Raw genomic sequence first — 17659 nt, forward strand, 5'->3', positions numbered from 1 at the left:
GCCAATTCTAGACCTCTTTATCCTAGCCTGAGTTCGTAATCATTCCCTGGAGGTCAGACTTTGGCTTACACCATCATCGTTTGCTAACATGATACTAGCTTCTTTGAGTAGTTTTGAATCCTGAATCACACCAAGAGGGTCTCGTTTTGCAGGCCCTCTTATCAAACAGCCCATCACATTGGTGTGGGCGCAACGGCGGCGAACCACACATTCAACGTCTTATAGTCGAGTGTGTAAGCTTTGTTGTTACGCTATCAGTCTCTTGCTCAGTCTCTATTCACGGGGGTATAAAAGGAGCTTTCCATCTTTCAACTGCTGCCAACACAAAAGCAATTTTTATCCTGTATCATATTCGTAAAACGATTAATATCCTGCTTTATTTGATACCAATCACAAGATGGGCGAACTCGTCAACAGCGAGCCTGACTTGGGCACCATCAAACCTTCATTCACCTCTTCATCCGAACCTGAAAACTCTCAGTCAAAGTCTCTTATCGAGGCTCTATCCTTGGAGCCCCATATCGAAGGGGGCTACTTCCGCCAAACCGATACAAACCCTACTACAATTCCTTCGCCGTATTCATCCGAAGCTCTCTCTCACGAAACTCTGACTCTTTCGGGTCCTGCTCGTGAAGGTTACAGGGCGAATACACGACGCCTCTCTACCACCATTTACTACCTACTAACCCCACGCCATAGTCAGGGGAACTTCCATCGCAACCGCAGCCGTGTGATTCATACCTTACATCGTGGACGGGGACGATATGTACTCATCCACCCTGATGGGCACATCGAGTCCTTTATTGTCGGGAATGCAGTTGAACGGGGCGAGCGTATACAATGGATCGTTGAAGGCGATGTCTGGAAGGCAAGTTACTTGCTCCCCAACGAGCCAGATACCAGCCACGAGTCAAATAGAGAGGAAACCGGGGGCCTGCTGATCTCAGAGACGGTTGTCCCTGGCTTTGAATACCACGACCATGCATTCCTCACCCAAGAGGGAATTCGTGAGCTACTCAAAGAAGAGCAAGCCCGCGAACTGGATTGGCTCGTAAGGAGATCGGGATAAATGTTCAAGGACAGAGATACAGACTGACATTTGTGCAAAGAGAAGACATTTGTATTAGAAACGGGTTGCTTCTGTAGTACTTTTAGATGAGAGTTATGTCGTCTAACAATCTCCTTGCCATTCATCACAGACTCCAGAGCTTTGGGACAGGCGGCTATCAAAAGTGCAGGTCGGTACTTATTGTACCTAAACCCATATCAATACATTATTCTAGTCATGTGCATCGTATCGACATCATTGGGTATCGTGGATATGAAAAGCCAAAGTCGTCCCCGTTGTCGCTATGCATTGTTCGTGTAGTGGTGCTTTATCGGTGTTGGAATTAGTCCTTCTGAACCGTATGCCAGGCTCCCTTTCTCAACCATTAAAACTCAATGAGTGGTGGTAGTTCGTTCCAGTCCCCGGTATTTTCCCTTCATGTAAATGGCACTCGTGGGATAGATCGTTCGCCCGGGAATGGCTTCCTGCCAATAATGACGTGTATTGGTATATAAGCGTGAATCCGCGTATCGATCAGCTCTCGTCGGACATCAACCAGTGCCACCTGCGACTTTCGGTCAGATAAGTCCCAGAAACCTTGACAGTATACTTACCTCAATCTGTGCAGGAGTTCTCTCGTAGACGCGGTTGAAAAGCGTGAAAGAGAAGCCGCTGAGGCCCATCAAGAAATTCCTTTCCCACATGCGCCCAAGTTCCTTTAGGCGTTCATCCTTTGGCCAGCCATTCATGGGCATTTTGAAGATTCGCTCTTGAACGTCAACAAAACCCGCCTGCACATATGCCTCACGAACATGGGCAGCAACATTGGTAGGCCGGCCCATCAATTCTGAAGCTTCGTTGATTTCGCGGAACCATGTTGCAAGAGGTCCGTTCGGTGGAAGGCTTCCATCATCAGACATTATAATGGCATCGTATTCCTGCGACTCAAACCAGCCTCCTGGCTTCAGTGTTTGGAAGGCTTGGTCCGCAATCTGCTCCTTGAAGCTAGCCCAGCAGCCAGATGTGACTCGGGTGTGAATATAATCGAAAGGCTGAGAATAATCCCACGGCTCAGAGCTAGAGAGAAGTGAGTTTTCAAAGGGTCACCTGAGACCTAGATGTTGTTGACATACGAATCTTCGACGTAAAAGTTCACGTTCGGGGGTACTTTTCGAGGCTGTATTGGTGAAAGGTCGGTTGCGACGACTTCTGTTTCTGGAAACAAGTCGCCCATTTTGATTGCCCAGTCGCCAGTACCAGTAGCAATATCGAGGATATTTACAGGCGGTGCCCTCCTTGACAGTGGTGCAAAGTAAAGACGCTCACCGAAGAGCTTTACTAATGCTTCATTCTGTAAATCAAGGCGCTCACGTTCTAGTTGGTCGTTGGGAAACGCATATGCTAAAAGGCGTCATTATTGGGTGACTGGTGGTGAATGGATACCTAGACAAAGCTTACAGCCAGCCCGGTAGGCATGATACGTGCGCCCAAATTCTTCTGGGAAATTCTGTACACTGTCTGTGAGAGATTCGGAGTCTCTGATAGTTCTTGTTAGGCGGAATTAACACGGTGAAGGTGCACTATGGGTTTCGACAACTTACATGCCTTGAGCATCAGGCTACACAAAGTCAGCACGCCCTTGAGCTAAGGTACAGAAGAGAAGTACATACATCAGGTTCAATGAAACTGTTCCCGCCAGAATTTGAAGCGGAGCAGTTGAAAGTAAACTGAAAATGGTGAAGACTTGAAGGTGATGAGTTAGGCATGCTGCCATGGCTTGGTGACTGGGCTGCCATTACAGCAGGCGCCATAAGATAGTCACAGTTATGTATGACAAGGACTGAGTATCAGGCAAAAGAACAGAAGCGGCTCTTGGCTGAAATCATGAAGGAAAAGGCAACTCGACCCGACGCTGCGAGTAATTGCGCTTCGCCGACTTGGAGCTGAGAAACGCTGAGACTTCCCTTGTGGCGAACGACCTATACACCGTCGACGGTCCAAAAAGTGAAAAGCCCTGAAAGTCGTTCTGATGTAAGACTTGGCAGTCGATCATGAATACCGATGCGGAGCGAAAATCCAATGGTAATATGAATCGAATATGTGCGCTGGTGGTGATCGCGGATAAAAAACACGAGACAAATTCGACAAGGAGGTTATTGGTGGTATCGTGGAGCGTTCAGCACAATGAGGGGAAGACGGGAGCAAAAGACGATCGACACTAGCTACTGATCGGTCTCTCGAAGAGGGACGCTTAGAGCGGCATCAGGAAGAAGTGCTATGTAGTTCCAGCGAGGTCAGGAGAGATCAGGAGCTAGAGTAGGTAGAAGGGTCGGGAAATAGAAGCTAGTTATGGAAATGGAGAAGGGCGAGAAGCTTGAATGGAATCCCCGCTCTCTGTAGAAACACCATAAGAAAAGGAGCCAGGCCTAGAAGAGCAATGCAGTAAAGTAAAGGACAAGGCCAGTTGAAAGGAAACGGGAAGCGACCCAAACACCTGGTGCGACCGAGGCTTGAGGAGTGGATTCAGTCAGGGTAGCTAAGTAGCTAATGAGTTAGCAAAGGGGACCAAGAGGATGGAGACAAGAGACGAGGACGGGGTCAAGCAATGGAGCTTGGGACCCAGCAGCTTGGGACGGGTATCTAGCTCTCGGCTTTCTTGGCAAAGCCACAAAGCCCTACCGCAAAGCAAAAGAACTGCAAGTGGAACAAGCGCTTGTTGCTGATGTGTCATTGGCATTGGCTAGGGGGGGGAATAATAAACGACCCCCAATGCACCAAAATTCGCTGGCGTTGCACCCATCGAGGGGTCGTTTTTTATTTCCCCCCGAGGATTGGATGCTGCGCTGTCTTGGTGTGGTGACTAGACTACCCCAGCCTAGAGCGCCTGTACAGTACTGTACACAAGAGGCGACCCGACCCATTCCGTCGGGAACTGGGATCCAAAAAGGTGAATTTTGAGTCGTGTTTGTAATACAGCCAGCCCATCACGCCATATATGAAATCCGGCAGCTGCCTACCTGTGAATCACCAACTACTCACCAAGAACATACACCGGTAACAGGATATAAGAAGAGCAAGAGGTATGTCGACAAAGTATCTATGCAATTATGTGGCTGTCCACTAGAGACAAACGAGCATATACGATCCCTTAGCTCACTGGTAATATTCCGATAAATGGGGCCGGGCATATTTGTAACCCCTTGTGAGGAGACAAAGCGAGGAAACAAGCAATTGCAGCGCAAGCATAGCAATGTTCTGAGCCAGGGACGGAAAATTCGATATTAGCGTTGTATCAAGTTATGCAAGGAGATGCCGCCATTGGCCACGGTAGTTCCTCTGAGCCTGCAAATGACTTCGGGTACGCAAAACAAACTCCCGTCGAGACCCTGGTCCCTCATCCCTCTCATTCATCAAGGGGCTTCGGGCGGTCCCAACGACGTGGGTGGGCTAGCTCAAGCCTAACGGCCGGGCGCTGGGATAAAATCCGATGGCTTGGGTCGGACAAGGTGTAACCAACCGCCTTTCCGACGGCTTGGGAATGGTCACGATCCTTGTTCTCACGTTGGTGGATGTGTATCTCGAGAGGATTTTGTGTTTTTAGCGATGTCCACCGAATGTCCTGTGCGAGTTATGAAGAGGGAAGCATTCGGCCTATTCGTCAAGCATCATTATAGGGCCTGTTAGGTGGTTGATTCTCAGCCTAGGTTGACACCTATGGACTTGAAGACTGCGGTTTATAAGAAGCCACCACAAAGGTTCAAGCCACATCAACGAAACCGACGACACATACCAGAAGATGTTCTTGTGTGCGTGATACGAAATGATATGGTATGATGTGATGTTCTTTTGGGGGTAGTTATCAAGGGAGAGTTGAATAGGAGGAGATTAGAGTAATTTATTCTGAGATCCGTGGGGAGTGGATGAGAAATGCATGCTTTTGATCAATTAAGGAGGGTACAAGTCGATGAAATCACAGGTCACGATAGAACCTACCAATATTGGATATACATACGATCTGAAGTTCAATTTTCGCTTTGTGATGGAAATCTCCCTCCTGGAACAAATAAGGTACTGTCAAAAGACTTGGCTTATGACAAGGCCGAAATACCCTGTAAACTTTACCCTCAGACATGTCAAGCTCCAGATGTCACAGAACAAGCTTGCCGATGGAACAGTCTCCGTTTGATTGTGTTTTGAAAACACGTCGCTCATCATTATATGTTCAAGATCTAATACAGCGCTAACATAGGTATTTTATGCCTCTACAGCATGGGGCCATAGGCTAAGGTACTCTGGCCCCGATTCTTTTAGTCATGCAACTAACGAAGTTGGCTCTAACTCTGAAACTGGTAGAAACTCAATCTGCCTCCCGTGATGAACCCACTAATAAGGAACAGCCCGTGAGCACAATCAACGCCATCCATGATCTGGAAAAAGTTACTCTGTACTGGCCACACATCTCCCAGTAGCTAAGAAATATTTGTCATCGCAAGCCTTTTACTGCTGCCGGCTTCGTACCGTCCCGTGTTTCACGCCGACTTAAGTGCAGTTTGTGACATGAAGTCAGTAGCCTCTTCCAAACTCAATGCATCATATAGTATTCCATAGCGTAGTAATAATATGCACATGCTGCTACGTAGGTAACTTGGCGACTCAGAGTCAATGTTTACCGCCAGGAGCACCGCTTTACGTATTTCTTCGTACACAAAGTTTAATTACTTCTGCTATTCCTAGCGTCTCAAACACTCCTTGTCCTTGTCAACGTTGTGCCCCGAAGATATGCTTCTGCCAATCCATCAGTCTAGGGTCTGTCTTCACCTTTCAGAAAACTCTTCTCTCATTTTGAGTTGAGCTACTATTAATAAGCGGGCCAAATAACACCCTGTCTCGTGAACATTTTCTCCTTCGGCGTCTTCCATTCCCCTCTTCTTCCTTCATCCTGGTTCAGTTGTATTTGTTTTCCAACATTGGAGACGCGCTAAGATCAAGGCTGTATGTAATTCAACCTGCGTGTTGGCATTAATCGAGATATGAAAATAGCAGTAGCTGATGGATGCAATAAAATTCATAACCTCGTTTGTAAATAAGAAAATATTTACATAGGTAAGTCAGTCCATCTCTGATGAGTTTATCTTCGCATCCTATTTCTGGGGACTGGCTAGACCAACCACATGTGGAGAGACATCCAACAAATCAGGACTTCTTTTGGGCATTACCGAACCAATCGACAGACATTATGACATTGCTAACCATGATGTATGCTCCTGGGCCGTCACCAAGATCAAGACACCTTGCGCAAGGTTTCGCTACATGTACTTGGCTTATACACACCTCGGAAACACATCTCTTCATCGCAGTCAATAGTAATAGAATCACAAGTTTATACCATAAGCTCATTTCCGATACCAAAGAGTTTACCAACTTTGCTTCCCTTTGATAAGATTGCCTTGTTCTCCAAAACCATCTCCCGGGACGTCGTCAGCACTCAGCACTTACACCCCAAACGTTATAATCTCGGTGCAAGTTCCCATGCCCAGCTTTATACCTCCGAAATCGAATTCTCGAGAAATTCTGGGGGCAGCCCCCTAACTTTTTCTTGCTTCGCTCCGAAGCCGTTTTCCCCGGGCATCCCTGGCCTTAAACTAATCTTCTAACTACCTGCGGAAGATGCCCTATTGGTTAGGGGAACGGGGTGATCTATTCCGTCCCAGCTCCCGCACTAGAATCACCACTCGAGCCATTCATGCGTTGCTGAGTTTTACGTATCTTGTAGCCTCTCACTTAGGTAATTATATTACTTGCACAACTTTGAATGTGCGCTGCATGGCATGTTTCACCACTTACAAGAAACACCGTTGCATTATTGCACTCTTGTAGGTGAGCACCACCTGGTTTTGACAAGGAGAGATTCCAACATATTTGTATATCTATAAGAGGTGAACTATGGTAGCTGCCCTCAGCTCTGATGGTCCTCGTGTCGATTGTGTCATAGCATGGCAAGCTAGAGCCTCTAATTCACGGCATGGGTCTCTCTTGCGTCAGAACCATTGAAGCTCCACGGTATTTGGCTTAGCATAACCTCACAATGGCCGATAGGGGTAACAGCACAGGTATGTACAACAGAAAACCGGATACTCGGTGTGGCCATTGCGCTTGGTTTTGTCTGTGGTTCTCAGTTGATTCTTTTATCTAAGATATATCCAAAATTTAAGCAAATCTACATGATTGCCCTCCTACTCCTGTGGGGGTATAAGTCATCTCATCTAATTCACCATCAAATAGTTACAAAGAAAATCGTTTCCCCAAGAGGACGTTGCAAGTCATTACTCTCATAACAAGCAGGCTCACCCGCTCTAAAAATCGCTCCCGGGGTAAGGGCTGGCTATCCCACTTCCGGGGACACTGTCGTTGCTTGACATATATGTTTGATCGATTCGAAAGATCCAGTCCATTTTGTCACGCTCGCTCCGTGCTGCGAAAAGCCAAGTGTTGTCTGTTCCATAAATGGCAAACACTGCGGACTGCATCCGCTCTGGTAGTCGCTGAAGGCCTGGCCCTCCTGATGAGGCGCCAGGTCCACTGCCTGTCCATATAGTAGAGATAACACGGCCCGAACCAGTTCGTCGATGTCCTGGTGTGAAATCGGTTCCCCCATCTTGACCTTGCACCCCAGAATCATCGGGCCCCTGGAGCAGGCCCAACACCCCAGGCTGACTGTCTATACGAGAGTTTCTCAAACTGATGAGCCCAACCTCGTCACCATCAGTAGCAGAGTGCAAATGAAGGTACGGTCGCCGCAGCTCGACGAATCTTTTGACCCAACGAGTTGAGTCGCTGTTCGGAATCATCAGGTACCCGCCTTTCAGAACTTTGGGGTTCTTTGGTACTCGGATAACTGTTGCGACAAGTGTCGGCTGTGCTGGACCGTCTGTCATCAGACCGTCTGTTGGAGGTGCCATGTTGGTCGGGCTGAGGATGTTGTTCGATGGATCAGGATATTTCTTCCATAGCTTCAGGCACTTTGTCAAAAGATAGGCCTGGTCTTCATCATACTCAGGCTTGACCTGTGGCTCTTCCACAGTAATTGTTTCTTCCTCCTCAACTTCCGTAGCTTCTGGTGTCTCCGATGACGTTTCTTCTGTGTATTCCTTCTCTGACTCTTCTATGACAGGCTTGTCATGTCCTTCGATGTGGTTTTCTGTTATTTCAGACTGCTCTGGGTTAGAGAGATCCGTCTCAGGTTGCTGTGCTTCCTTGAAGAGTTGAGGTTGAGGTGCGTCTGCGGGAGGCTGCTCCTCATCATCGAGAGAAGGAGTCTGTGAAGTTTCTGGTGTATCATTAAGCAGGTCATCGTCGCTTGGAATGATTGGCTTTAGCTCTGGAGAAGGTTCAGGCTCGGGTTCTTTTTTCTCAGGCAGGGTACCTGCTCCATCCAAACCAAGCTTGGCCAAGACAGACTCCGTGACTGACAGATCCGCGGCGCGTTTTTTTTTCTTACGAGCCATGAGAAAATCGCTGACCAGCGACACCCCTCGGGGTGTCCAGCTTGTTAGGTCCTCCTCGCCTTTGACGTAGTCATGTTGGCTATTGAGCCTCCACAGGTCACCGACTTTCTTGACAGGAGCAGGACGCATGGCAAGAGTGAAGATGCCAGTCGAGGAGCGCACGAAGCGAACATTCTGCCAGAGTGCCGAGAACATTGAGGTCTGTCGCACGAAAGTTCTTGATAGAATCTGCACGCAAACCTTTTGCGAGAACTTCATCGGCTCAGCCAACTTCTCAGAGCTGATCTCCCATGAGATTGTCATTTGAACTCGATACTTATCCTGCGTCACTCGATCAAGAAGCAGTGAGTTGTGCAAACTGGAATCCCACTGAGCGTAGATTGTGAGGCTTTTAGTACCGTTGGCATTCTCGCGAAAGATCGGGCTCTGTGACAATTTCAGAGAGATATCAGGTTCATTAGCCCCCATGTCAGGTGTCTTCCCAGCCGAGTCAACAAGTCTGATCTTTCCAACGCGAACGGCAGTGACGCCACTCCATGGAAGAGCATCGCCAGAACTATGAGAGATATTAATGCCGATTCTTCGCTGCAACCCCTGATGAAGCTGGAAAGTTCCCGTGTCAAGCTCGCTGGTTTGTGTGACTTCAACAGCGCCATATTCGCCATTCTCGTTCAATTCCATGATTTGGATCCGGGAGAGTAGGTCGTGCTTCTCCTGGGTGTAGAACTGCGATTCATTGATTCGAGATGCTTTGGCTTTGTCTTCTCTTACAGGCACAGCATCTCGCATATCATCCCAGCTGAGCAGCTTATCCAAATGCATCGTGGAGACTTTGGCGAAGATGGCGACTCTCAAGGTGACATCCTGAGGGGCAAATAGAGGAATGCTCATGCTATGAACACTCTCGAAGCGAATTGGCCCCTCATCAAAGTCTTTGATCATTTGGGTCGTGGTAATGCCATCCTCTTCAGAAATGCCTGGGATGAAGAGCTGTGCGTGGACTTCTGTGCCTTCTCGTTCAGCAAACCCCACGAGCTCGTGCATGACAACATTGAACTTGAGAGTGTTTGTTGGTGCACGAGCATGTGATGGTTCAAGGGAGAGCTTGATGATGCCGACAACATGTGATGTGTAAGGCGATAAGACATCGAGAGTGGAATCTTGGACCCGGCACTCGAAAACTGCCTTCAGTGGCACATCAACCTCGCCCACAAGAGTATATGACGGCATACATGTCTCAACAAACGGGTTGTCGAGACTGAGGTGCTGTGCATATTCCGGCTGGTCAAGATACTGGTGCATCTGCCGCATCTGCCTTACACGGTCATGTAGTTTCTCCAAACTCCATAAGTGAACCACGCTGTGCTTGTAATCAACCACACGAATGCCAATGCACGGCTTGTGAGCTTCCTCCAGTGCCACATCATCGCCCTCACCAGTAAGTCCATTGAGCACCATATCATAGGACGAGCACAAAACATGGCCGACGTCAACCGCCGCAAATTGGAAAACGACGTGCTCGTCAAGTTCGTGGCTCATGACCTGGGCTTCTTTGAGAATGGATGCGTTTTGCAACACTGCCTCGGCCATCTTCACAAAATGTCGGCCTCGCCAAGTTTTGACAGTCTTCTTTGCCATCTCAATCTCTTCTTCTGAGAGGGTTGGGCTCTTCTTTGGCATCTTGAGGGGATCCATCTTTTCGATCTTTTCTTCGAATTGCTTCCGTTGTTGGTTTAGCTGTTTCTGCATGTCTTCCTTTAACTCCCTCAACGCCGCCTCCATCTTGACCTTCTCCTGTTTGATTTCTTCAATCTCGACGTTAGCAGCCTCAGCGCTCTTTAGTTGGTCCTGGTATTCTTCTTTCTGTTTCTCCAATTTGTTTTGCAACTCCTCGCGGACCTCTTTCAATCTATCGTCGGGCTCTCCTTGTTTTGGGGTTGAGGGCATTGTCAAAGCGGTATCCAACGAGAAGTTATCCATCGTACCGTTCGACAGGTACTTATCCCTGATCGGGTAGGAAGACTCCGAATCGTCCCCATCCTCGCGACCATTCACTCGTTCTGCCCTTGCCCTCTGCACATCCTCGAATAAAGCATTGAGCTCCTCGTCAGTAAGACTGGTAAGATTTTGATCAGATCCAAGAATTGCACCAGCGGCTTCTCGTCTTGCAAGCGACCAGTCCGATTCCCTGCCACTTCTCTGGAATATTGATGGAGACTCTGGTCTAGAGATGTCGCCAAATTCTGAAACCCTACTGAATGATCTTTCGTGGCCGGGTCGGGGACTTGGCGATGGTGAGCCTCGATCCAGCGCCTGGAGCTGACTAGCTGTGATAGAGTGTCGAAGCAAGCTCTGTGGTCTCTCTGGTACCTCAGCCCGTTCTGCTCTCGCTTCCATAGGGTGATTAAATCGGAAAATATGAAAGTCGCCCAGAATGACACGATAACCAGAATGAAGTTGTGATGGCTCGGTGATACGTTTTCCGTTGATCATGACCGAAGCACCTTCACTGGGAGTGAGAGTCACAGTCCCGTCAGGAGCATTTTCAAAAGTGCAATGATCGTGCAATATCCTGGATCCGTTAAGTCGGATATTCGCTTGATGATCGGCGTTGGTATCAACATTGCCGACTGTTGTGGTACCCGGCTTGAGATTATAGACAAGGCACTCAGCCAGAAGCGGATCGTCAGACAAGTTGACCAAATGTGGCATCTTCTTCGGCGTATGCAGGCCAACAAAACCCTTCTCAATACTGACACCAAGTTCTTCGAGGGCTGCTTCACGTTCTTTGTGGATTTCCTCCGTTTTTAACAGTTTCTCCTCCCATGTCTGATTTAGATCTGTAAGCAGCTTTTCACTCTGGCTCAACTGCTCTGCGATCTCTGCCTTCGAGACCTTCTTCAGAACACCGTCTGAGCCAGTGATGCTGACCATCTGCTGATCTAGGGGTGTGCCTTCAGGATAAGTCTCTCCGGTGACGAGTCCGCCTCCAGCAGCTCCACCAGGAACAGGGCCATTCCCAAGTTTGCTCCTTAATAGCGATAACTCCTCCTTCAATTCTCTGATCATACGGGCATTAGCATCCTCGTTGACAACAGCATGGTTCTTGATTCGCTTAGCGGAGTCGGCATATCGGAGAGTGCTGAGCGTTTCATCAAAATTGATATCAGCCGGGCTGACGGCTGCAATCATTGCCGTCATACTGTTACCACCTAGCGAATCTTTCAACAACCACGTCAGGACACTGTCTCGGTAGGGAACTTGACCAGTGCCTTTTTTCTTCTTGCCACCGGTTGACAGGTCGGCCAAAGCGGCAATGACGCGACCCAACGTCGACAATGATCGGTTGATCTCAGCGCCCTCTTTCAGCCTCGCGCCAGTGGCTCCAGTGGATGTTGCTCGTTCAGAACCTGCCAAATCCACCAGACTGATCTTGGCGACCTTTTCCATCTCCATCTTTGTGTCAGCATCGTATTTCTTCTGTGTCAACATCAGGGTGAAGACGGCGTGACTTCGACTTGATGTTTGGTTCATATTGGTTGCGGCAACTGTTCGGGCCTTGTTTCCTTCATCCATGAGATGTTCAATTTCTTGAAATTCGTTGACTGCAAGCTTGGCGAGATCCTCCACATAGGGACCTGTGGAGGGATGTTCTCGGACTTTGAGGTTGCCTTTGGTTGAGGGGTTGAGTAAATCTCGGACACGCTCGTTGTAAATCTCGAGATAAGAAACTTCGACCGTGCACTTCGTTGTTTTATCCTTCTTCAGCTCATCGATCCTTCTGAACATATCCTGGCAAATCAAGGGAACAATCCCTATTTCCTTCCCATAGCCCATCATAGAATATGACTTTCCTGAACCGGTTTGGCCATAGGCGAAGATACAGTTGTTGTAGCCTTGGAATGCATTGTCGAGAAGGGGCTGTCCCAGATCGTCGAAAAGGTTCGATTGGCCAGCGTAATTGGGGTCGTCCTTATTGAAAGACCAGTACGAACGATCAAATGCAAAGGCTTTTGGTCCTCCATCTTTCACGCCTTTCCCTTCAGGTGCGGTGACCACTGTCTGGTTCCCTTTCATCTCCACGATACATTTTGCACCTCTTTCGATTTCTGGATCCCATTTCAGCACCGCTCTTCATCTATGTAAGCCAGACCCGCTACTTACCTCTGCTATTGAAAGGTCGACATCTCACCACCACCTTGATATTTCCTCCGCCTGCTGGCGGCATGGCTGGCGATTTGTCTAGGGGACCCAAGTCGGTCCCCTCTGGACAAAAGCTTGGTTGTTGAGAATGCGCGGGATTTGGAAGGGGGTCAGAACTATCCCCAAAACGATATATACCGGTAGCTTATAGTTTATTGCAACAGCATGTGGCTCCACGGTGTAGTCGCCGGCCGAAACTTCAGCGCATTGTCTCGTCGGTAGGTATCGCTACGTAAGGGGTTGACCGTCCCTTGAGGCACGGGCTAAGAGGTACGTATCCAGAAATGACGACAGTGTCGGATTTGGTATCGCTATTCCAGGTTTCGACAGGGGATCGCTGTAGGCAAAGCTCGTCTCGCTGGAGCTACCTTCCGGGGAGCTGAGGTGCAAGAATGCTTGCCTGTTCGTTGTCAAGCACGAGTGAATAGAATACCTTGCGAAGGTTGCTTGTCAACAAATTTGGTGGGCGCGGTCGGAGGTCGCGCAGCAAGCTGCTTGGTCCAAGTCCCGTGCTTTGATTGGCAGCTGATGCATGAGCAGGGGATCTGGGGTTGTTAGTAAGAAGTTGGGAGTGGGATTCACGTGGAAGTACTCCGTAGCTCCAATCTTGAATGTTGGAGGCACGTTGACTGCCGAGCATTAACCGCAAGCCAGCGCTCAACCCGTCTTCGTCAGCATTGAACCAGCCGCGAATGCGAATGGGTTTGACGGTGTCAATTCCATGAAACTCGTAGACTTCATGTTCGCCCCAATTCGTTTCGCTTTTGGTTTCGGTCTTTGATGTTGACTTCCGTCTCTACTTTCGCTTCTGCTCCCGTTCCCCGCGCTTCATTTGTGGATCACGTCCATGCACCAGCCATGGCATTAATTGACAAATTCAACGTCTCAACTATGCAGACCTCGAAATTGTCAACTTTTTGTTCAACTCCAACGTTAGTTGTGGCTCTCCAGCTGTTTAGCTCAGCGATATAGGCGAAACCGGACTTGCATGCCTGTGGAAGAAACATGGAACATTTGAGAATCCTGTAGCGCCCTTTGTCAATACGCAATGCCAAAGCCGATTAACACGTTCTTCATCATGAGATTGAGTGTCTTGATTGGCGAACACTACCCTGATAATTGCCAGCAACTACCAGTAAGACCTCTTCGTCTCGCTGCTCCGGAAGTTGGCGCATGAACCGAAATGAAAGACTCACAGAGACATCTCGCTTGCAAACGTAATCCTTGAAATGCCTTCGAACAGTCGAACTCATGTACGAGTACGGAGTCCCTTACATATGCATGTCTCTATATGGCGTCTGCCTGAATAAGAATCCCTCAAATGGCTTGTAACCACCAACTGAATAAGAGAACTCGAGACATATTCAGGATACCATAACGTAATCCTCCAGACGCCGCGACGCTTGACAGAATCCGGGATCAGCCTTCCTATGTCTCCTGATACTTCTTTTCAAATCAAGGCCAAAAGACTGGGGATAGCAATTAGTGTCTGATGCTCGGTCGCCTGCAATATCATCCAGGAATGATGAACTGAAGCTTCGAGAGACTGTGGCGTCAGTAGTAGATCCAACGAATGAAGAGTGAATACATCATTAAGGTTTGAGTGCAAATCGCAACATTACGACTAGGGCAAGGGCTTGAGAATCTCCATTTAGCATTTGGAGGGAAGCAGTTCGCCTTAGAGGAGATCATGAACACAACGGCCTAGTCATGCTAGCACGCTTTGAGAAAGAACAAAATTACCTGGCTTTTGACAGTTTCGAGAAAGAGAATGGGGTTCTGTATCGCTTACAAGATCGGCAACCTGCAGATTTATTGGTCAAGTGGCTTTCCGTGCCGTTGCCCCTAGATCAAGAGATGCACATGGCGCTTACTTCGCCCAATGAGTCTCACGATCGTTTAAAGCTTGGGCTGTGGTAAGCGCAGATCTGGGTTCGCTTGAATAGAGCATGACTGTCGTCGACGTGATCAGCCTTACGGACATCCACCACAACCCCCATCTTAACTTATTCACACACGCATGTGAGGAGTAATAAAGTCTGAGTTCAGCAAGCGTCCTTTGAACTCCCTCCGCGCGGCGTTATTGGCACCAGATGCACCCCGTTCGATATTTGCCACGCTGGCAGGGCGGACGCTGGGCGCCGCTCACCAATGACCAACCACACCTGATTCGCCTCACTTTCAAAGGCTCGCGGCGTATGGCAGGGGTTTGCTGCCATATTGGTTCTGGTTACAAGGAGCGACAAAAAACACATGCAGCAAATCAAATCTGGGTACCCCTTGAAGACCTTCAAATTCGTGTTGGGATATCATGCTGTGGAGCGGTGAGCATAGTCACACGCAAAAGATTAACATACCTTGGGTTCGCATACATTAGCAGGAAAAGTACCCTCTAACCGTCAGGCACATCGTAACCATATCTTGTAACTTAGCAGGCTGTGCCAGATTTGGATAAATACCCTCCCTTGGCCCAGTTCATACCGCTTTATTCTTCCCAGCCTGTCTCGATATTCGTAAATTCCTCAGTAGAATCGGCTGTGCGACCATGTCCTCTTCAATGAACAAATACTGGATCCCGCATCAAGACATTCACAGAAAAGTCATTACTCAAGAACTCCAGTATTATCTAGGACCCCAGGCTACAGTTCGCCCATACACGTTGGAGGTATCTCTTTGTCAAGCTAGCCCAGCGGCTATCCTTTGCTCATGAATTCGAACGTAGGGAGAGGATGGTTTCCTCATCACCACTCCCGGATCCTGCCTGACAGATGTTGGTCACTGCTGGTTTGTAAACGTCCTCAGTCGGTTGACACTTGATAGGAACAAATCGATGATATTTGCCGAAAGTCGAAAGATCTGTGGGATCGACAGGCCGCAGCCAAGGTCCAACAGAATCCCGAGAAGTTGCTGAAACGACCGTTACATCAGCCTGTCATTGTTTCGAGAGGGTCTTCCAGAGACTCTCATCGACGTTACCACGACCGACGCCGGCAGGATGATGATTGAGCCCCAGCATGACTCAGCAGTTAAAACCGTGTTACCTCTCCACCTATCCAGTACCCCGAGGAAAGCCTGACAGATACCTGTGGGGGGTCTTCTGTACATCGAGGGCTGGCAGCTGCAGCCATCACCCCCGACTTTGAGGCCCGTGAAACAACTTGGGATGGAATGTTAGAGTGCGGTGAAGCGAAGGGTTGCAGGCTGCAAATAGCCATGAAGCAGAAGCTGTCCGGTGCCCAATATAGATATGTGGAGGATGAGATACCCAATTGAGTCAAATTAAGCAAGTGTCATGATGGTTGCCATGTCTTTCCACAGATGCGGTGCCATCTGGCATGATTCCAACCCAACAGAACCCATATGAGTGCAAATACTGCCCAAATTTCATTTGTTTTAGGCATGTAGCAGGTCGAGCTGGAGCTGCACGAAAGCATAGGAGTGGAGTCGTCATATTCGGGACCCGGCAGTCTTCGTGTTCCAATCGGATTTTAACTTGTATGCTGCCATGCTTGTGTGATCGTGCGCAAGTTTAGGTAAATGGCGATGAATCAAAGCTGGATCTGATAATCCCACAGTTTGTTGGGTGCATGCGCTACATGCCTTGTGCTAATTCATCTGGCATCGACAAGCTTTTCGTACTTCTGAAGGTCCATGGGACCAGTTGACCAGAGAACTATGGCCTGCACACACACCTGTTTCGACTCTTGGTATGGTTGTTTCTTATCACGAGTCATCTTTTGCTCTGTGATATACCCTATCACGTTGACAAACTCGCCGACACGTGTTTGCTCAGCGGTGAGGGATTCTAGAAGCAGGCTGACATCCACCACAGCAGTGGCATTGCTATCTCTTGGATAAAGATGACTGAGGAAGAGACAGGCCGAAGAGGTTGAGTAAGAAGTGACGCTATCTTGGTTAGCCAACAGTATGTGCCGTGGATGAATATGTGAGCAAGCACACAAAGAGTGGAACAGTGTTCACCGGTCATACCATCCGAGGAATCTGACTTTGTCACCGACAGGTACAGCAGGGAGATTCGACAGCAAGTGAAGCTGAGACGAAACTGGGCCCCGCGACATGCCCGTTGCGCGTGGCTACTGGGGGCCTTGCTAGGGGATTTTGAGGCCCGAAAGATGTGATTATGCTGCAGCTCCAGAAGAAATCCCTCACAATCAGCTCTACTGGTGACATAAAGGATATGGGGTACTTAAGGGATTAATGGAGGTTGAAAATGCAGTTTATCTTTGATGTTGACTTCACGTGAAATGGGATACGGAAAACTATGTGTACAGTGCAAATTTTGTAGGCCTTGGTCATTGCTCTACATAATACGGGTAATACAGTGTAAATTCGCACTATCTCCATGTACCCTATATGGCCAAGTGCTTAGGTAGGTTATTGTGGTGGGGGTTCAACCACATCTCTTCTTCTAGTCACGTATTGGTCGATTCTACCAGAATGTCTATTGAGTCACCTCCGAGGTTCATCTACAAGATTGTCCCGTCGCCGCCTGGTGACCCTTTTCCCAAGGAACATCCTTTATCAGAACTTGACCAGAATGATGGTTTTGTACATCTGAGCACGTCCATTCAAGTGAGCGCTTTTCGTAGACAGTGTTACTGTTCACTAATACAGTTCACAGGTACCCAAGACCGCAGACTTGTTCTTTACTAGATCATCCTCACTCTGGGTCATAAAGCTTGAATTCAAGCAGTTTGCTGATTCCATCAGATGGGAGGGAGGGTTTCCCCACCTGTATGGCAATTTCGGGGCTGACAATGTCGACTCGACTGTGAAATTTGTTCGTCAAGAGAGTCAGACGTGGGATGAAGTGATGGCAAAGTCAGAATGGCTGGATTGAATATATTCTTTGATATTGGGAGAGTGGATTTATAAGGACTGC

At 48.5% G+C, this 17659-nt stretch overlaps 4 protein-coding genes across 4 annotated transcripts; 2 read left to right on the forward strand and 2 right to left on the reverse strand.

Annotated features, from left to right (window-relative positions):
• Window positions 1-397: 397 nt before the first annotated feature.
• On the forward strand, window positions 398-1069 carry FTJAE_6565 (DUF985 domain protein; the record flags this gene model as incomplete). The annotated part of the gene is made up of 1 exon (XM_037353189.1): window positions 398-1069. One exon carries the CDS (start codon window positions 398-400, stop codon window positions 1067-1069), a length of 672 nt encoding a protein of 223 aa, XP_037206339.1.
• Window positions 1070-1484: 415 nt separating this feature from the next.
• FTJAE_6566 (methyltransferase) lies at window positions 1485-2814 on the reverse strand (the record flags this gene model as incomplete). Its single annotated transcript, XM_037353190.1, has 6 exons — window positions 1485-1613; window positions 1663-2125; window positions 2182-2449; window positions 2507-2586; window positions 2650-2666; window positions 2719-2814. The coding sequence occupies 6 exons, from the start codon at window positions 2812-2814 to the stop codon at window positions 1485-1487; spliced, it is 1053 nt and encodes a 350-aa protein (XP_037206340.1).
• A 4587-nt stretch (window positions 2815-7401) lies between these two features.
• FTJAE_6567 (kinesin) lies at window positions 7402-12781 on the reverse strand (the record flags this gene model as incomplete). Its single annotated transcript, XM_037353191.1, has 2 exons — window positions 7402-12662; window positions 12718-12781. 2 exons carry the CDS (start codon window positions 12779-12781, stop codon window positions 7402-7404), a joined length of 5325 nt encoding a protein of 1774 aa, XP_037206341.1.
• Window positions 12782-17214: 4433 nt separating this feature from the next.
• Window positions 17215-17617, forward strand: FTJAE_6568 (uncharacterized protein; the record flags this gene model as incomplete). Its single annotated transcript, XM_037353192.1, has 2 exons — window positions 17215-17349; window positions 17399-17617. The coding sequence occupies 2 exons, from the start codon at window positions 17215-17217 to the stop codon at window positions 17615-17617; spliced, it is 354 nt and encodes a 117-aa protein (XP_037206342.1).
• Window positions 17618-17659: the final 42 nt, after the last annotated feature.

The sequence above is a fragment of the Fusarium tjaetaba genome, assembly GCF_013396195.1.
Source record: "Fusarium tjaetaba strain NRRL 66243 chromosome Unknown NRRL66243_c0000128, whole genome shotgun sequence".
Classification (NCBI taxonomy): Eukaryota; Fungi; Ascomycota; class Sordariomycetes; order Hypocreales; family Nectriaceae; genus Fusarium; species Fusarium tjaetaba.